This window comes from Pectinophora gossypiella, chromosome 4 (genome assembly GCF_024362695.1).
Source record: "Pectinophora gossypiella chromosome 4, ilPecGoss1.1, whole genome shotgun sequence".
NCBI classification, from domain to species: Eukaryota; Metazoa; Arthropoda; class Insecta; order Lepidoptera; family Gelechiidae; genus Pectinophora; species Pectinophora gossypiella.
This window is the reverse complement of record NC_065407.1, coordinates 4,834,790-4,856,842: the sequence shown is the minus strand read 5'-3', so window position 1 is coordinate 4,856,842 and position 22,053 is coordinate 4,834,790. Positions and strand designations below refer to the sequence as shown.

Below are 22,053 nucleotides of genomic sequence, written 5' to 3'. Positions count from 1 at the left end.
AACAAAATGGCGACTTTTACCCGCGACCGGACATTGGTTTCTGTGAGTGAAGATGACAGCTCAGATTTTTTACCTACCTGTCTTTAATAGCGTTATTGGATAATACAACTGCTATACAAGATGGATTGATTCTTAATAATAATTAATCAATATTTGTACAACAAAGAGTTTTTTTTATTTATTTATTTATTAAGTACTACTACATCATTATATATATAAAACATTAACAATTAAGACAATTACTAAAATTCAGACTTATGTATAATGACAATTTGTGTTATAGCATCTTTAATTAGTTATTAAATTAACAAAGCAGTCTCTATTTAGCCTTAACTGACAAAAATTAATAAAATATGAAATTAAAGTAGAATAAAATGAAAAAATATAATAAATTTACTAAAAAGAAGAGTTATTCAGGCTCAACCGCGATCAGCATGGCTAATGGTTACTCGTAATCTCATACATAAACTCACGCCTATCCCTCCGGCGGGGTAAGCAAAGAACATGGAATTCCATTTGCTTCGATTTTGACGTACTTCTCATGCTTCCTCCACATTAATCAATCGTTTAATACACGCGCGCCGGTTTAGAGTAGGCTGTTCTAAAACCGTAACGACATTTACACCCAAAGGAATATTACGTCGTAATTCTTTTTTTTTCTATTATACAAATAATTATTTTCTATCTTTCTTTTTCTTTTTTTATACTCAATCTAATTTTAGATTCCCCACACTTTATTACAAAAAATAAATATTTATATTTTATGTAGTTGGTATCCCTGACGGTAACCTTGGGTCATAGTAGACTGAACTGAAATGAAACAACCTTTTTAGGGCAGCGTAAAAAACTTTTCTGCTGTGTACTTATACTCGTAAATCTGGGAAGTACTAGAAAACGCTGTTTAGTCCTTTTTCACTTGTTTTGAGAGAGGTTTGAGGGGACACATTATACAAACGTAAAGTATTACGAAAGTGCAAAACATATTTCTAAAAAATATTCGAGATCATTATCACATTAGTGCCTATTCTGAGGGCATAAACTTAATAAAAAAAAATATTTTAGAGCTGGTAAACTTGTAGCATTCTTCACTTACTTGTATAATAAATGCAAGAAAGGGATAGGGCTACTTGTAGTAGCTAGTATCGGCACCGACATAGATATTGCATTAAAAATATAAACTTCCACTTCCTCTTCTAGTAATTTACTCTTCATTGTGTATTAGAAGCTATCTACAAATTTAGTAAAATTCCCTTAGAGTGATCAAAAAAGACAAGAATTGTTTGGTCACACTCGATAACTTTGCACTAAACAGTACAAAACATAGACAATAATTTAAAAATGGAACAATTTACAATGGAACTCTCCGAAAAATATTTCGCTAGGAGTCTTTAGTTACTTATGTCAATGCCATACATTTTATTATAAGTAAGTACCACTATTTTTTTCCTACGGCCTCTGTTTGAAATAAAAAACTAAAACAACAGACGTCTGATTTACGCAATGAGAAAAAGTCAGCACTCAGTAGGTGAAAACGAGACTTTACAGCTTTTTGCGTTTACCGCGGCGAAATCGAAAAGTTCGCTATCCACTGCTTCGTATATCCCGACTTTTGTTTAGAATGTGGCTGTTAAACCGTCAACGGATGAGGCACGAAGGGAATTAACGGTAATTATGCGCGTACAGGCCCTAAACGTACTCATTAGTATTCCTCCGTGCCGTGAGAAGCAATCAGAGAGAATGAAATTGTCATCACAAATAACATCCTGCTGAAACTAATTTATTCGTCGCGTTCTTGCCTAGTCTTACTTCGAAGGCTTTGAGAAGGTTCCTTTCTTTTGAAACAATAGCAATATGGCACTCGTAACGAATACTGAGGGGGATGATTCAGACCATGGTTCTAAGTTAATATCATATGGAATTTGCCGTCGCAAAATCATGATTTTTATTTTCAATTCTATACTTTTGCGATGTACATACAAGTAGCCATATAAGTGCTTATGGATGATTCAGACATGTTTCTGAGTAAATATCAAGTGGAATTTCCTATCGGAAAATTCATGAAAATGTTTTTTAAATTATTTTCATACTTTTACGAACGAAATATCCACTTGAAATCAACTACGGTGTCACTAACACCCTGCATAGTTATAAATAATAAGGAATATATTTAACTCAACTCAAAAGAGGCAGAGCAGCTGGTACATTATTGACGTCAACGTCTAAATATAAATTATTTTATTCACTTTATAACTTGAAACGAGTTTGATATATAAATATTTAATTAGTAACTTTATTTGATACGTAATCAAGTTATATACCTACAAATGACAATCATGAAAGAACAATTTCCATAGAACTACTTACAGCTATTGTTTAAAATGACCTCACATATGTATACGTAATTGGGTAGTTTCCTAAGTCAAAAATAAATTATGAAATTCTCATTACTAAATAAAGACAGATCTACAGGTGACAAAAAACAATTCATTTTTTCAATTTAACTTATTTGTGAATTTTAAAAAACGAAAAGTGTAAAATAATAAGTTCAAAATTTTGTGCCGTTTCCATGACGTCACAGGTAGCAAGAAAAATGTCATAAACATTCACATACATAAACATTCGTTTCTATGACGTCACAGTATGTTTTTCATACAAATTCCACAGTAATTCCGTGTTTAAACATTTAGTAAAAAAGTAACTGATTTATGAGATTGCAAGTGTAACTAAAAATTTGCACCGAATGATCAGTTATTCGATTCCTACATTTTAATCGATCATTAGTTATATTTTACCGTAAAAGTATTTTATATTACCAGAGTAAAGAACTCGTTGATATGGAAATTTACTTTCAGGTTTCAATATATTTATATTATCTGTCCCCTGCAGACTATCTTGAGCAGATTTTCTTGTGGGGTGAGTGAAATTTGCATATCAAATTGTATTGAAATTGGAGTTAAAGGAATATATAAATTTTATGATATTATGTAAGATAAAAATTGGCTTATTCGTTTGTCAGAGTTTGCATTTCCAAATAAAAGTAATCTTGGAATTTCAAGAGTGAAAAAGCATTTGTTAGATTGCATCTTAGACTTCTATCGTCGGAGATGATTTCTTTTACTTCAATTTAAATATTTAACTTTGTACTTTGTTTAATTTAGTAGCTATCATCATCATCATCAGCCCATTAGCGTCCCCACTGCTGGGGCACGGGCCTTCCCTATGGATGGATAGGGAGATCGGGCCTTAAACCATCACGCGGGCCCAGTGCGGATTGATGGTTATTAACGACTGCTAATGCAGCCGGGACCAACGCCTTAACGTGCCTTCCGAAGCACGGAGGAGCTCGAGATGAAAACTTTTTTTTTTGTGGTCACCCATCCTATGACCGGCCTTTGCGAAAGTTGCTTAACTTCAACAATCGCAGACCGAGCGCGTTAACCACTGCGCCAGCGAGCTCCTCAATTAGTAGCTATACCTATCACTATATGGTCTAAATCAGTCACTATACGGTTCACTACTTCCAAAAACGGGACGGATAAGTACACCTTATTGAACACAAAAAACCTACGGATTTCAACACCATATGTAATGGCCTCCGTGGTTCAGTAGTTGAATGTTTAGCTCACGATCCAGATATCCCGGGTTCGAAACCTGGTGGGCACACAATCAAAAAAAAGTCGCTTTGTGATTCCTAGTTTGTTCATCCATACATGCATGATTAGCCGATTGTTCGAAAGTAATATATATTTGTGCTTCGGAGGGCACGTCAAATAGTCGGTCCTGGATATTAGTTACCTTATTATGTAGTCTTTACACGACACATGCCGGGGGTCTCCGGCGGCTCATTAGTAACCTTGACACCAGGGTTGATGAGGTCGTTCGTTGATCTCACAACCCACACGAGAGAAGAAGAATGTCAAGTGTGGCAGCAATGTCTAGTTGCTACTTATGGTTCTGACTACCCTGATAGGGAATCAGAATTAAAATCATTTATTCAACGTAATTATCATAGATAAACTTGTTAAAGGACAATTTAACATTATTGAATCTACGCCGTTTCGCAAGGTGTTATGGCTGAGGAGAAGAAATGACAAGAAACTGCAACAGCAACACATCTTTAAAATTATATTACAAGTTATCCATAACATAAAATAACATAACAAATACTTTAAATAACATACAACAACACAACACATAACATAATAACAAGTTATTTAATAACTAGAACAACACATTTAATATGAGGCATTTTTATCATTTAGGTAATCATTAATCTTATAATAAGCTGTAAAAAATAAGCTTTTTTACATAAAGTAAGCTTCACATGAGCTTCAAATTTATTTTCTGACAAATTCAAAATACTGTTTGGTATTTTATTGGGATATTTCGTCTTTCCGTTTGTCTGTCTGTCATAACTCATAAGTAGTGATGTAACATTACTATTCCTAATCACAACGAACACTCGGTATGAAGCATAGTTCAGCAACAAATAAAGCGCGCCTATTACAGAATCCACTCGCTAATCACATCGAGACAAGTGCTATAAACCGCCACTACACCCTCGTAATCGACGAGCCGCCATTACGCGGGTAATGATGACGTCATGACGTCAACAGACGCGTCTAGCTAAGCAGCTTTGATGTATGTCGCCGCGAATACATTCTGCACAATGTAATATCGAACCATTTGCTATATTGTTTTTTTATCGTAATTATGTCATTGGCGGCCTCCGTGGTCCAGTGGTTTGAGCTTCGGGCTCACGATCCGCAGGTCCCAGATTCAAATCCCGGTGGGGACACATCAAGAAAATCACTTTGTGATCCCTAGTTTGGTTATAGTACAACAGGCTGATCACCTGATTGTCCAAAATAAAGATGATCCGTGCTTTTGAAGGTAGGTTAAGCCGTTGGTCCCGGTTACTACTTACTGATGTAAGTTTGTAGTCGGTACATGAGCCATGTCAGGTCTTTGGCGGCTCAATAGTAACCCTGACACCAGGGTTGTTGAGGTTGGTAATCCAGCTCACAACGCACACGATAGAAGAAGAATTCAAAAATATCTTTACTCAGTAGGTAACATAGTTACACTTTGAATCGTCAATTTTTACATAATGAACGTCTCATCCGCCTAAAACTACTGCAGCTTCTCACCGCCTCACCTATGTGTATCTTATGTGTAAACAAGCGCAACGTGTATTTTTAGGTCAAGTAAAACACTAGTTTTTGCATAATGCCTGACCGCTTTTTCTCGTCTATCGCAAGTTTACATTGAACTGTTTATAAGAGTCGCCTGTCTCAATGTAGTCAGGATGCATGTGACAGCTATTGTGAACGCGGACAATACTTTGACTTCGATACGAGTTTTTTCCGCGACACATTTTTTCTTTTCATTTCTCGATAAAGCACCCTCGGTGATGTTTATTTGCCGACATAATTAACTGTTCTGCTGAAAAGGAAAATCTGTAGAATACATACAGCTGCCATTCATCCCGGGAATGTCGTAAAAAGTCGACTAAGATACTATATATCCAACATGAAAGACTATCTAAGCTGTATTTGTTTTTAATTATTATTATTAGCCTGTATGATCCCACTGCTGAGCAAAGGCCTCCCCCATGTCTTTCCAAGTATCCCGGTTCTGTGCGAGCTCTATCCAGTCTTTTCGATAACCGTCGAGATCATCGCGCCAACGTTTCCGGGGTCTACCACGTCTACGGTGTCCGTCCTGTGGTACCCAGAGCGTAATGATCTTTGCCTATCGTTCCGGCTGCATGCGGCACACGTATCTAGCCCAGTCCCACTTGAGCCTGGCGGTCTTCCTGCCAACGTCAGCTATATTTTAATTACTACTTAAACATAAAATAAAAAATCCCTGTGAAATCGGGATAATGCTAGAGTTAATGATGATGAATAAACATAAAATAATAAATAAACACAAAAAAACATAAAAATAAATAATTATCTTACGCCTGCGTTCCCGAAGAGGTGTAATAGTAGATAATTAATTTACACCCACTCCTCGCGAGCTATGTTTAATTTAAGCCCTATGTGATAGGGGGCGGAACTCCGGGCACAAATCTTGGTAATCACGTGGTATCATTTATCCACGTTCCAAATATGAAAAACTCATAAAGTCGAATTCAGTGCTTTAGAGCCGAGACCCGTAACATTATGATGTAAGTAACGAGTCCTCCGAACACACATTTTTAATGTTGTCACTAACGACCTCCGTGGTCCAGTGGTTGGGCGTTGGGCTCACGATCCAGAGGTCCTGGGTTCGATTCCCGGAGGGAACATATCACAAAAATTACTTTGCGGTTCCTAGTTTGGTTAGGACACTACTGGCTGATCACCTAATTGCCCGAAAGTAAGATGATCCGTGTTCCGGAAGGCACGTTAAGCCGTTGGTCCCGGTTATTACTAACTAATGTAAGTAAGTAGTCGTTACATGAGCCATGTCAGGGGCCTTTGGCGGCTCCTGACACCTACTCCATGAGGTTGGGTCGTACTCCATGAGTTTGGTACTCCACCTCACAACCCATAAGAAGAGCGTTGCCACTGTCGATTGTCATAATGGTTTGTAACTTGGCTAAGGTGCTAGAGCTATCAGGGATTAAAAAAGATAATTTATTGTTGTTACATTGTGTTAAGGTATCAAGGATTTAAATAGGTAATTAATTTCTACTTTAATAATACTTGGAATAGCTACAAATTGTCTATGTACGGGGAACGTAATCCCTGCATGAGTTATGTGTGTAATGTTTGTTGTAGAAATTGAAATAATACCAGTAATATTTACGAAGCGGTCCTACGAATGGGTTGTAAAAACGTTTCTTTATCGTTCCCCAACAATTTATAACGCTATATCATTAATTTATTGTGTAAATATACGTTCTCATTAACATATTTCACATCTTACGCTCGTTAGTTTCGTTTCGTTTGGTATGTGAAAACGTTTGTGAGAATATTATTGAAATAAAAATGGCGCCCTAATAAATAATAAAATGTTATTTTCATTCTTTCTGCTTTCAATATTGATTAAAAGTCAATGAACTTAATAAACGATTTTCATAATTAAAAGCTAATTAATATTTTAAGCGGATATTTGCAAGCTGTAAGGAAGAGAAGAAGAAAGTAATTCTAAACCGCGGCATGCGTGTATGGAACAATTAATTAATGTGTAGGAAGCAAGAGAAAATATGTCTGAATGGAAGCAAATGGAATTCCACAGTGTCTGCTTAACCTGGTGAGAAATAGGCGTGACTTTATTTATGTATGTAAGCCAGTAGCTTTTCTAGTACCTACCTATTTACATAAACGGTAAAGCGTACAGCTTAAGTTGGATTATCCCACATATTGAAACAATATGAATACCTCTGACTGACTGACCGTAAAGGATAGCTCTGATCGTTTTTATCTGGGTCGCCGTTTTGACACTTAACACAATATGGCGAGGAGATGCGCCCGTGTTACGACAACGTAACAATCGTAGAATAGAATTATGAATAATACATACATACATAAACTCACGCCCGTAATCCCTAATGGGGTGGGCAGAGCCACAAGCAATCAAAGACAACTTGCAGCCACTGTTAATACGTTATCGTAAGCTGGATATGATGAACCTTATGGTGATAAGGGATCAGCCTATCGCCCATAACATTAGTCCATCATGTTAGAGGACACAATCCCTTTGTCGGTTTTTACGACATGCCCGGGAAGACAAGCAGCTGAACGTGTTCTATGTTTTTTATTTGCTCCCAGAACAGCATAGAAGCAAAAATAATACGAAGTAAGAATAATACTATACTACTAATAATAATAATGCGCGTAAAACGGTAACTTTCCGCCCGCACCAATTCGTTTCGGGCGCAGACCTCACTCCCTCTGGGTCATAAATGGCCGTAATCCGCTAAGGTGTGAGAGGGAAAGCATTCGGAGTGTGTCTCACTCGAACTGTGCATGTTAGGTGGCTCACGGGGTGTAACCGTCATATAGATAAAATTCAACCCTATGTTTACCGTTGTTTTGACAACTTTTCTATTGTAACACAATACATATTGTTCACTTGTTTGTCGCTGTGTAAATGGCGTATCATAATCCTTTGTGATTCAGCAATATGCGTGAATTACTTTGGCACGCTGCCCAAGGTGCGCCGTTCGTAACGTAAATAATTTAATTTAAAGAAATAACAAGTAATTTTACTTAAGTGTTAATGAGAACCCTCAGCGTTCCCCATTTGTCGGGCCAAGTAGTTAATGCTCTAAAATCTAGAATAAGTCACGTCAAAAAATTAAATTCAAATTTCAAATTGAAATTCAAAAATATCTTTATTCAGTAGGTAGCTACACTTTGAATCGTCAATTTTTACATAACGAACGTCTCATCCGTCTAAAACTACTGCAACTTCTCACAACCTGTATAGCCGGGGAAAAGAAGCTGCAAGAAAAAACACTAACACTATAATAACCTTTTTTGTAAAGTTTTTGTTTAACTACTCTCTTAAAACAGAACTCTCTTAAAAAGAATCACTTATGAGTCTTTAAAGGACACTGCAACTGCTTGCTGAATTACGCCGGATGCAGTTTTTTTTAATACATTACAATTCTAATTTTGTAAAATATAAATATGTGGACAGAACCACAAATAATCATAGACAAATTGCAGTCACTGTTGTTACGAAGTCCTAAGATGGATATAATGAACCCTATGGTGGCAAGGGATCAGCCTATCGCCCATAACACGTGTCCATCATATTAAAAAGGAAACAATCCCTCTGTTGGATTTTACGACATGCTCGAGAAGACAAAGTAACTGAACGTGTTGTATGTTTTTTATTTGTTCTCAGTCCACAAGTCATCAACGTGTTAAAAACAAGCCTTAAATACTATAGACAGAGTACTGTGACGTGTTAATACTAGGCTTTGCTCTCGTTAACGGTAATATGACATCGACGGTAGAATTAAATACGTAAACTGTAGGAAATCAATATTACTGAAGGTAGACAGTGTATTGGTAAATATTTCAAGCACTTTACTGTATTTTATGTAATGAAATTACGTTTTTTCTTTCTTTCTTTTTTTAAATAATATAAACTCATGTGTGTGTATGTGCCTACTTAGTTTCATAATGTGGCATTTAAACAGACATTTCACAATCATTTCTTTTTAACCCTTTCACGGGCAGAGACCATGGGACATAGATGGTTCATAATAGATGGGACATCGATGGTTCATAATAGATGAGACATAGATGGTTCATAGATGGTTCATAATAGATGGGACATCGATGGTTCATAATAGATGGGACATTGATGGTTCATAATAGATAGTATGACACCTTGGAACGTCATTAGACGTTCTGTCCTTGAAAGTGTTAATATAATAGGTTCGCGTTAGACCACAATATCACCTAATGGTAAGTGACGATCTGGTCTAGCGTGGATCACGCTTACCTAGCAAATACCTATTCACTCTAGCCTTGAAGACTCCCAAACTATAACGAGTTGGAAAAATAGACGACGGTAGACAGTTTCAGTTCTTTGCTTTTCGCATTAAAAAGGAGTAGGCAAAACGTTTAGTGCGGATTCACAACATAAGCATGATATGCCTACCGCCGTCTAGTCCGTAGATGGATGGTTTATATTTCATGTCGACATAAATAACGTAATATGTCGGTATAAAGAGAAGAAGTTAAACATATATAAGACATATTTTTTTTAAAATGGTGATTAGGTATGATAAGTAGTATAGTAGTAGTATGGTGGTAATAAGTGGTGGTTGCAGTTTTCGCTAACATAGTTGGCTTGACCATTGTAAACGGCGATACAGTTCACCAACTACCACGTCACGGATAATAATAGCCTACAGTTTGCTGGTTAACTAATATGGATATGCTTAGATATGTCGTTGTCGTGTTTTATAAGGAAATCAAAGAATTGACCTTGGATATACTTACAAGAATGGGGGACGCTTCACCTCAAGAGCACCCTTGAGTCATTTTTGTGATGATGAATATTAAAAGCACTTTTTTATTGAAAAAAAAAACCGATGATACAAATAAAAAATATTTTGAAAAACACTACAAAATATTGAACTATCATAACATTTTATTCGATCCCAGCATTTTTGTTATCAAAACAAACTCTTTTACGTACATAAACGCTTCCATACTTTCATAGCGCTTGTGAAATTTTGTAAAGGTTTTTTTAAATCAGCGCACGAATATCCGATCACTGATTATAACGTACAACCGGGTTCAAGTTAATTTGATGTTCTGGTGGACTGTAAAACTACGGACATATTTTTAATAAGTAAAAAAAATCGTACTTTCCAATCATATTTGAAAACGTACATGAATTTTATTTGCAGAAGGAATTATTTGATGCTTTTAAGCCGGGAAATAGTTATTGATATTTTCATTATGATAATCAATTTGGACTGCTGAGCATATTAAATACGTCCAATTTTGTAAATCCACGTTCAATTTTTTTTTTATGTGGCTCTCGAATGAAACGCACTTTTTTTAAACATAATTTATTTTAATTTTGCAAAATATTTTATGTAGTAAACGTTCGAAAAAATAATTATTAACACTGACAATTCAAAATTCAAATTTTTAAATAAATGATTTTTATTTTTTTTTTTATTTTTTTTATTATTTTTTTTTTAAATATTACCAACTGAATAAATATATTTTTGAGTTTGAGTCACGTAAATTGTAGGTAAAGTGAATAGTTCTCTAGGAGTATGTTGGACTCCACCAAATTGACGTTTGTTTTGTAAATTAGACTTTCCTTTTGATATCTTTTCTGCGCAGATAAAAGTAGGCAGTACCTAGTAAAAATAATGAAGGAAATTCTTCTCTTTTATAATAATATCTGAAACATTATACAGTTCATTAAGCCGACCATTTGTTTGTTTTGTGTGTATAAACTTGTCTTTATGGCTTTGTTCCTGTATAAAATAAACTTATAAATAAATAATTTAGTCAAAAAGTTATGAATATGAGCGTGTTCTATGTTTTAGTTATCATGAAAGACATATCACCACAGTCGCAATGAAACATCTGGACATACCCAGACCACAACTCAATTTGCATTGGGAATGAAACAATAATATTCCTGTTTTTTTTTTAATTATTATTTCTATTCTCAACTCTAGGACGGTAAGCGGAAACGCGGTGGTCAGTTGAGTTTAGAAAAGACGTGAAAAGATGCGATATTTATTTAGCCTTCTTGTTGGAAGCCTCTTGCGAGTAACCGCCCGGAATGGTGACGTTTAGTGCTAAGTGCAGACTGAAAGAACTGAAAAAGAACCGAGATCAGCTAAAGAATAGACCGCCTGTTAACATTTTTTATAACTACACTGGCCTGAAAAACTAATTACTTGCTACACTTTTAAAATTTCTTTTTTTTCTAAACTACTTGTATAACTTAGAAATTTAAAATGAAAAAAATCTTTTTACCTATAGATAATTTTATCAGCATTCTTTGTAACTATTAAACTATTCATTAATGACGTTTCGAGACCTTTTTATTTCGACTGATGTCTTCTATAACTACTTAAGAAAAATATTTTATTTTAAAGGGAAAAGATTTTTAATTTAAAGGGTAAGTAGTTATTTGATATCAAGTGGAATTTCCTGTCGGAAAATTTATGAACATTTTAGTGTCGTTTTTTATTATTTTCAATTCACTTTTGCGACAGAAAATTCCACTTAATAACAACTCGAATCATGGTCTGAATCATCCCTCAAAGTTTTCGTTACGATGTCACTAAAACCATGTATATTGTAGATTTGCCCTGATGGCATTCACTGCCAACTCTTCTCGTCAGCCATAATACATTGCGTAATGACGTTGATTCAAAGTATGTAAAATTAATCTTCTACACGTTTATCCGTGATAATTACGTTGATTCTGTCACATTTCGAGCGTGTAATAATTTCAATAAACTTTGTAAGGAAGTTGATTTTGACTTGTTTAACACCGGTTTTACAGCGGTGAGGAGATTACTCAGTCAAAGGTTTTTTGATGCCTAATCTTCTTTTTATGTTCTTTCTTTTAACTTTAATTTGCCTGTGCACAACTCTCTGATATCATATTAACTAGTTTAGGGTTATCAGTGGAAACCTGTAATTAGTTTTCAACTGTTATGTTTTTTGTCTACTTTCTGTATTTTATAACTGTTGGATTTCCTTAAATAAAATAAATAAATTTCTGTGAAGAATGGCCGGGCACTCGTATCCGGTCTTGGAAGACATTCACTACTATACCGGATAAATATTAATATTGCATAGCATCAAGCGTATCAGCATAATAAAGAATATTATTACGTAGGGAACGGTAACTTTGAACTCTCCGCCAGTCGTATCGGTTTCCGTTCCACTGGTCTACGGAGGATAAGGACGAGAGAGGGCATCTGCGGTTGCGCACCGCTTATGTACTAAAAGTATTGAAGACTGCTTCCGAGGTTAAGATTGCTTTATAATCTCCGCCCCGCCCGCACCAGTTGGTATCGGGCAGCGAACTCACCCCCTCAGACTCTTACTTTAGTCTTAACACGTTGGCGCGCGGTACCGGCTATAACCATTAATTTGGACTCGCAAAATAGCACGGTACGGTCACTTCCGCAAATAGTTGTAATTCTTATAAATCATTGCTACGGTCAATGCAGCCCAGTTTCGATACAATAATCACTTAGGCCACGCCCACTTCTTTTTTAGACACAGACCCTTTTGTTGCTACTGTCAAAATTGAGTAAAATATTTTAAGTTTCTTTGAGCCATAACTCACACATATGCAGTCTACACACACATCCACACTACGGTTATAACAGTAATAGGTGTATGCGATTTTGTTCGCCATAATACGGCTGAAGCTGTACTGTGTAAATACGGTCATGACAGCACTGCGGTTGAAGCCGTACTTTGATTCACCTGGATCCTATATTATGCTAGGTAGACACAGTACGGTTATTGCGACTACGGTTTTAAATATTTTTTCTATATTACTCTCATCAGTACGGTATATGCAGATTACTGTCATAGATGTTACTATCGTTATGTAGTGTTTTGATTTCTCATAAATTTAACAGTACGGGGTCGATAATTACTACTGCTAATTTACGAAAAACTACCGCGCGCCAACGTGTTAAATGACCATAAGCCGCTGAAGAGAAAGTTGGAGAGCGCGCAGACTGTGTCTCGCTTGCACTTACGGGTTACGCGACACACGGCAACATTTAGATTTTTGTATGGAGTACCCGTTTGGTAGTAGTGCAAAGGTTCTTTACTTTTGAATCATCCTGAACATGATGACATCGAGTGGCGTAACGTGTCTGTGTTATGAATTTAATTTAGCTGCTGCTTTCTTTATACGCGGCACGTGCCTGGTATACTCAGCCAGGGCGCTGACTAAGGGGTCCTTCCATAATGACGTAAGTTGGAGCGACATGCGTGTCTAAAAGTATGTAAGTAAGTAAGGAATTTTTACTTAATTTTAATACTTTGTCCGCAAATAAGTCTAAGATTTTGAATGGAAAACACTTGTAACAAGAATTAAGTAAGACGATTTTTGTAGTACTTAACTACAGTGACTTTTTGTAGATTTGCCGCATATAGCTTTAACAACTTGGCCGGGTAAATGGGGAGCGGCGAGGGCTCTCACCCGGTACAAAATTTAAGACAAGAGGCAGGCCTCTTGGCTTAAATCCTTTCAGACCTTTGCTTGTCTCAAGGCGTTATCTGAGAGGGTTATATTTGAAAAAATAATCGATCTTAGTGAGCTGTTAGCGACAAGCGCTGAAGACATCGTCAAGCACGTCCCCCTGCTTGGCACAGGCCTCCCCTCAGTGAACCGGAGGGGGTATGGAGCATAGTCCACCACGCTGCTCCACTGCGGGTTGGTGAAGATCTTTTAACGGCTAATAGCCGGGACCAACAGCTTAACCTGCCCTCCGAAGCACGGAATCATCTTATTTTTTCTGACAATCAGGTGATTCAAACTAGTAAAGTCCATACCAAACAAAGGACAGTATTTTGAAGCAATATAGTATAATTATATAAGTACTTGCTTGCGTTAATTAATGTCATTGAAGTAAATGGTTTACTAAGTACGCTCACAGACCAGCAACGATGGTGTCGACGACCACACTTGCACTCAGTAGACCACTGAAATGTTATTTAAGTATTCAATTGTAACAATCAAAGACCGACTTCTTCAAAGTCAAAATTACAATATACCAATGTAAAATTATATACACGAATATGTATATATATCGTTTTCGTCAAGGCACGATCCTCTCTTTGAAACTCTTAAAATTCAAACATTCCCGTAACCGTAGGTACGTAAAGCAATATCGTTGGCGGAATTTCAGTGAAACCTCGTTGCTCTTGTGACGTCACAAAAATATCTGGCATACCGTGTATTCCAGTGGTGGACCGGTAGAACGAAGATCATAAAATAAACTCACGACTATTTCCCAATTGGGGTAGTCAGAGGTACATCCACGGTAAGATAAAGTAGTAAGTTTTTGTTAGACCAACGTCATAAGTGGTGAGCCGTATCGCCGTCTATAATGGATGAGCTAACTGTGTTAGTGAAAACTGCACTTAAGATAAATTAATAACCTGGTGCAAGTCCGGTTCCGGGATTCGAACCGGCGCCCCCCAATTGAAAAGCAAGCCGGTGTACCACAGTGACTAGCTGTCACACGACACGCTGTCAGTGTGGCGAATCTTTAAATATGTTATGAATTACTCGCCGTGCCCCACCCTCCCTCGGGCGAGTTAATTATTGTCGAAATTGTTCTATTATGCCCTGAGTCATATGGAGCTTAAATGTGTATTACGTTGTCTTTGTGGTATGAATTTGAATGGGTTTTTAACGGGACGGTTTAAGCTTGTTTGTTGCGAGTTATAATTTATGTTTATTTCGTAATACCGAAAGTGACTGCAAGTTGTCTTTTGACAAATTATGATTGCGTCTTATGATCGGTATTACGGAGCTTGTTTAGTCATTTATTATAAATAGTAACGAAGAGAAAAGACGAGTGAAGAGAAGAAAAGGGGACGGTGTTGAAGAGGCATGATGATTGGACATTTTACAATGAATGACGAATTTATTAAAAACATTATAGAAGGGAAGAATAGTAAGTAGGAAAGAGAGGAAGGGGAAGACCAAGAAGAACTTACTTGGAACAGCGTCGTATCTCACAAGGAAGTCAAAGAGTTGGCTTTTAGAGAATAATGGAGGATGCTCCACCAACAAGAGCGTAGCTTACATTAACGATGAAAATTATAAATAATAATTTGAACCCTTGAGGTTAATTCGTAAAATACCCAATTTTATTTTCAGCATCTCCACCTAGCCAATGAAAATGTTCGTATTACAAATAATATAAATAGATCGTGAAACGGATTGAATATCCTCATTGATTCACCTGCGTCAAAGTAAAGGCTTATTAATTCATTGATTCTGACATTTTATATGTGAAATATTATTATTATACTCATTCGACATTCGAAACCTAGGTATTGAATACACATTATGTAATGAATATTCCACATTTGATACAACTGGTGTTGTATTAAGATGAAAGCAGGCCTATATTTATCCGTTCCATACGCCCTGTCCGAGTTTTTAGTTTCATTCGGAATTATAATCACAGTCACAGAACAGATAAAGTCCATTTTTGTTTTGTTAATTTGAAAATTTCAATGTACAATGCCTACCTTTGATTGTGGGTTTCCTCACGAAATTTTACTTCACCGTGGAGTATGATAAATAATAAGTAAGTTATTGGTTTATTATTATTTTTACTAGGCTATGCGACCCTACTGCTGGAGAGGCGAGTCCTCCCCATGTCTTTCTACAAATCACGATCTTGTGCGAGCAGTCCAGTCCTTCCGATAAGGTATCTGTTATCTCGCCATCGGTTCATCATATCCCTAAACTAATTATACAGGATGTTAGTAACATCGTAATGAATACTTAGGGCGATGATTTGAAATCAAGTGAAATTTTCCATTGCAAAAGTATAGAATTGAAAATAATTTTAAAAAACTAAAAAAAGACATTAATTTTGCCACGGAAAATTCCACTTGATTTCAAGTCAGAATCATGGTCTCAATCATCCCTCAAAGTTTTCTTACGATGTCACTAACACCCTAGATATGAGTGAATAAAATGTATGTTACACAAATAGTGAACGAAATAAAACCACTAATCCCAAAGTCTTGTCTCCTTTCATCCATTAGTTTTACGATCCATATAAGTAAAGAGGGTTCCGTGGGGTCATAAATTAAATACAGCAAACCTACTAATTAACTCGGCGTAAACTGTGATGTGCTGAAGAAATGCCCCGATTTTATGCTGACATTATATACTTAATCTTGTTAGATATGTTTCTGGAATGAATTATTTGTTGTAGGTACGTGCAAATATATATTTGGGATTTAAATTATGATAACTTATAATGCCTGGTATGGTTGGTAACATATCACCATAAATCCATCTTAAGGTGTGCACTTCAAAATTCTTCCGCATCGTACGCGGTGTCCGAATTTTCAGTTTTTGTTTTTTATAAAATTATTCTTTATTACCAACACAGAACAGAGGACTTCTTTGGTAATTTGATTCAGAAGAAAAAAAAAAATTTATTAAATTGGGTCGTGAACAAGGTTCAAGATAAATTATGAAATTCTGATTACTAAATAACACAACATCTAAAACTATTTAAATGAATTTTAATCAAGAAGAACAACGTAATAATAAGTCCGTAATAACGTAATGATAATAATAAATAATTTTGACACATTTTCTATGACGTCACAGTGTGCTTTTTCACACAAATTCCATGTAATTTCGTGTTTTGACGTTTAGTAAAAAGTAACTGATTTGACTAGTTGGCAACCTTGCCTATTAATAATCGTGAAAGTGGAATTTAACCTAACCACACTTTCACATTACTTGTTCTTAAATGTATTCATAACTCGACAATAAGATGTGTAAGCACGTCGGCGGTACATTGTGGGCACAAATTCGAAATATTTATATTTCGGCTTGGCTCAAGCCAAGTTCTTGCCGCACATATTTTTGTTTGGAGTTCCTTGAACCTAATACTTGCCAAAGAATACAAGGAAACGTTTTTAATAACGTTATTATTATGCTGTTGAATGTAGAAGGGATACTTCTTAAGTCGTATAGTTGAAATTGTAGGTAATTGTTTGATACATTTAGGAACATGCGACACAAAACATGCTTTATTAATTTTATATGTATATATATATTTGTTAGTTTTACATTTTAATTTCATTTTAGTTTATTTGGGAAACAAACAGTTGAGTTTTATAACAGATTTAAATAAGTACATAATAAGTAGCTTAGCTTAACAATAAAACAGTTTCCACAGATAATTCACGCAACCTATATGGAATTATACAAATTGTAATATAAAAAACTAAACAGGGTTATTTTAAAGTTTATTCGCAAATATGGTAAACAAAAACAATTCCAAAACTACACTACAATAAAAATATGTATACTTATATACATATATTTATGTATATCTTTTCTGCTTCAATCTTTCTTAACTGACTCAGCTTCTCAAAATACCTAGATATTACTTAATGTATGGCGCGACTTGGATAAATAATAATGTAAAAGACTTGAGAGTAATGCGTAGTTATTATAATCTAAAAAAAATAAGTGGAAATTAAAAATGTATCAAAACATTTATAATGTTATTGCTACAGAACCCTCGTGCGCTACGCAAGTCGCCCTTGTTTATTTTTTTCAGATTATTATATTTCAGGCACGTGCGCGCTTTCCAACAAGCCAGACGAAAATTCATAACGGCGGTATAGCTGGCTTTATTGAAAAATAGTTATTTAGATTAGCGGTTACAGCTGGTGGCTGCCAGAACAGATGGACGCAATGCCAGGTATTTTATTCACGTTTCAATGGGAATTTCGGCGGAACCCACTCTGAGTGAGCTGGTATTACGTGCTTTGAAAGGTGATCGTTGGTGTATATGGTTTAGGTTAGGTAAGGCTGGTATTTAAGCCTACTACTTATTATGTATTTGCTCTACTACAAACCATTGTAATATGACTGTTCCTCATTTCGATTTTTACATTGTTAAGTTTACGCGGTTATTATCATGATTAAAACACATAATAACGGGTTCTTACCGCGTTTGAATCAGGGATATGAGACTCCCGATATTTCGACACTGTTGCAAGTGCCATGATCTCGAGATATAATTTTAGGAATATCGGGAGTCTCAAACGCGGTAAGAACCCGTCATTATGTGTTTTAATTTCGATTTTTGTGGTTCAGCCTTAGGACGTGGTATGTTAATGTTTTTTGTTACGTTATTGTCGATTTACCTCAGATGGCATTAACTACTTGGCCACACAAATGGGGATCGCTGAAGGCTTTCGCCAGGTAACTACAAAATTTAATACAAAAGGCTATTGAAGGTAGTAAGTTGAGCGCAAACCTCGGCCCTGGACGTCCTTTGAGGGGATTATATTTGAAATAATCAATCGACCCTAGTCGGCCAATAGCAATAAGCGCTGAAAGAGGGAAAACGTCGATCACGCCAGTGGTTCGGTATCCTGATATATTTATTTGTTGCTGCAAGCGGATTGGGCGCCTCTATGGCTAGAGTAATCCGGTCGTTCTCCTGACCAGACCTGAGTTAGGACCGTGACTTATGAGATTAAATTATTTAAAATCCTGATATCCAAGAAAATAACAAATAGCAAAACATTTTTCACATACTTATCATAATGTGAGCCGTGGTAGCCCAGTTGATAGAAAGCTTGCCTCTCACTTTGAGGACCCAGGTTCGAATCCAGCACAGGTCTAAACTATGATTATCGAATTTGTTTTCGAATTCATGTTTGAATCATAAATGATTATCACGTGCTCAGCGATGGAGGAAAACGTCGTGAGGAAACTCGCATTCCCGAGAAATGCATTTGCGGAGGTATGTGACCTAACCTGTATTGGGCTGGTTTACTGGTTAGGTTAGGTAAGTGGACCTTGTAAAAAACGGGATAATGCTAGGGAGTGGATGATGATGAAATGTAAGATGAGCGAAATCAGTTATGAATAACAGAATGGACCTATGCACACATCACTGGTGTAGAGATAGAGACAGGCGTAAGAAGCGTTGAAGACATTGTTGAGAATATTCGTAAAGAATTTTCTTGCATCTACTTTTCTTCGGCTAATAGTTTTGGGAAGGTCAGACAGGTAGTCGCTTCTGTAAAAAGCCGGATTGTCAAATATTTAGGTCAGGTAAGCGGACCCTGTGAAATAACGGGGTAATGCTAGGGGAGATGATGATTCTTATCATAATGTTATATTATTTTCCTATCGTTTTTAATATATTTTTTTTAATATAATAATATTTATTCAGAAAAAAAGGTAAAATTTTTACAAAATCAGCATTACATTTTTAGTGTAAGTTTACAATTTTTACTGAGTTTACGTTTTTCAGAGGCAATATCTATGATTCTTACACTAGGCAAAGCCTGTATCGTAAGAATCATGTTCAATACGTTTATAAACAACAGTACATACTATCTAAGTCTCCGTTTAGGACAAAAAATGGAGAACTACTGAAAACATTAAAACTAACTTGAAATGAACAAAACATAATTAAAAAAAAAAAAGGTAACAAAAGATAAAATACACTCTGTAAGACTCTACTTAGAACGAAAGTAACTAGAAATGTTAAAAAAAAATAAAATTTAAATGTTAAACAAAACTACAATTACGAATAACAAAGGCTTACAATTAAGAGATCGCTAATTAAGTTTGCTTGTTATGATTAGACAGGCATTTTGAGCGTAGGAGTATTCCCAACGCACATACATAAATCAATGCCATATTCCAGCAAAAATAGATTATAATTATATTGTCAAACCTGAGACGCACTATTTAAGCTCAATTTGTTTTGTTACAGATCACCAGGTCTTCACGCCATCTCATCAAATGTGCAAATGTAGACATGTGACATTAAGGATAAGGGCTCCCAAGATGAAAAGACGATCGCTGCCCACCGTCCGGGAGGAAAATCGTAGGAGTGTGTGTACCAGTGACTTTGCAATATATTCCATGGTGACAGCAACTGCAGTGCTTAGCTATATGAACAGTTTATCTGGCGAGTTCGTTCACGATGATATACCAGCTATAGTGACAAATGGTGATGTGACTGGTGGGAACTCGTTGAAGCAACTGTTTTTGGATGACTTCTGGGGTACACCTATGGCTGATGCGAACAGTCATAAGTCGTACAGGCCTTTGACTACGCTTTCCTTTAGGTGAGTACCTACTTAGAGTTAAGCAAAGGAAATATAATGATACTAGAAGAATTAAGTATGAAAAATGCAATTAGCATTCTTCGAGAAGGGTTAACAAAAACTAATGAATATTCGAATTGATCATATAAAAAGTTTTAAATATTATAGCTTATTTATTTTTGGAAAACAGAAAGGTTGTCCCAGAATTTGAAATTGTTCAAGAAAACATTTCAAATTGTATTTCCTTCAAGTACATTAACACAATACCTATTCCATAGACAGTCTGTGCCTTATGGCGAAATTACGTACACAAGCTGTTCTACAACTTTGAGCAGAAGAAATAATTTCGACAGAAATAGGATCCATATTTGCATGGCACCGCGAGCGTCTCAGTGGCCTAAAATAAAATGAAATAGAAAATTACTTTACATCCTCAATATTTACGCTTACCTTATACATGTTCAGTAAACTCAAATACGACGAAATGTACAAGAGGAAGCTTTATATTAATACGAATGAGTGCTCGTATCATAACATTGCCTTATTTCTCGCTCCATTTCACCTTGACGTCGAAAGTCATACATAAATTCCCCGTATGAAACCTTAATACTTATCAAAACACGGCCTCATATATTTAGCTGAACGATATAATACACCAATAGAAGGAAAAAGCAATATAATGCCGTTCTTCTTGTTCATTTTTTATTTCCATAGGCTGTTCCTGGAATTACTTTTGTACGACTTCCTTGTTCCTATAAAAATAGAGGCTATATTTAAAACAACGACAAGAATAATTTACTGTGACGCATGATACATTAATAAAATTGTTACTTTATTATTATTACGTATTATCATCATGATTTTGGCTGTCATCTTTTAACATGAGGAAAAAATATTTTCTCGTTTTTTCTTTTATTAGTTCAAATAAAAGATTGAAACATTCATTATTTACAAGTAATAATAACAGTCGTCACACAAGTTTTTTATGGCTGATTCTTGATAATGGTTGCCTGGAAGAAATTGCTTCAGAGCAATAAGGCCGCCCATTTGTACTGTTGCTGAATGTTTGTATATTTGTTTGTGTGCAATAAAGTATGTTTGATTTGATTCAAATGAATGAATAATAAATACGTTGTAAGTACATAATGTTACTTAATAAAACGATACAATAGAAAGTTGTACTTATAAAACAAAATTGCAACAATTTTTAGAAATACACTACGTCGCATTTGTAACATAAAATCATTTACTTTCCACAGTTAAAAATATACCGAATTCAGAGAATATTCAGTTATGTACGTTTTATAATTGGCGAGTAAAATTATTAGCCCCGATTCCTGCAAACCGTCCTAAAATTAACAATTGTCAATTATCCGTCGCTTTCCTTTTCGGCGAATAAGAAATTGACAGGTATAACTTAAAATAAAATTAGATGGTGTCTATGTCGTGGCCAGATCATAGAATTGATCATTTTATGATGTGTGATGTGTTCATGTGTGTGATGTGTGTGTACATAATTTTGAACCTAAGAAATTAATCGACAATTCGCATTTTTATTACACCACATAGCATGTACACCGCGTTTCAACGATATGGTCAACTTAATTTGGCGATTTCATGAAATATGATCATTTCATGAAATGGTCGACCATATCATGAAATGATCAATTTTACGATCTGGTCACGACATCTACAAGAATTAGCACCATTATTTCAATACGGGAAAGACGGGGAG

At 35.7% G+C, this 22,053-nt stretch overlaps 1 protein-coding gene across 1 annotated transcript in view; it reads left to right on the top strand.

Moving 5' to 3' along the window:
• Positions 1-22,053, top strand: part of LOC126366216 (protein O-mannosyl-transferase TMTC1-like) — a 169,985-nt gene that overhangs the window by 44,555 nt on the left and 103,377 nt on the right. The window contains exon 2 of the mRNA XM_050009245.1: positions 19,982-20,339. Coding sequence (XP_049865202.1) covers positions 20,011-20,339 — 329 coding nt within the window. The 5' untranslated portion in view covers positions 19,982-20,010. The remainder of the gene's footprint in view (positions 1-19,981; positions 20,340-22,053) is intronic.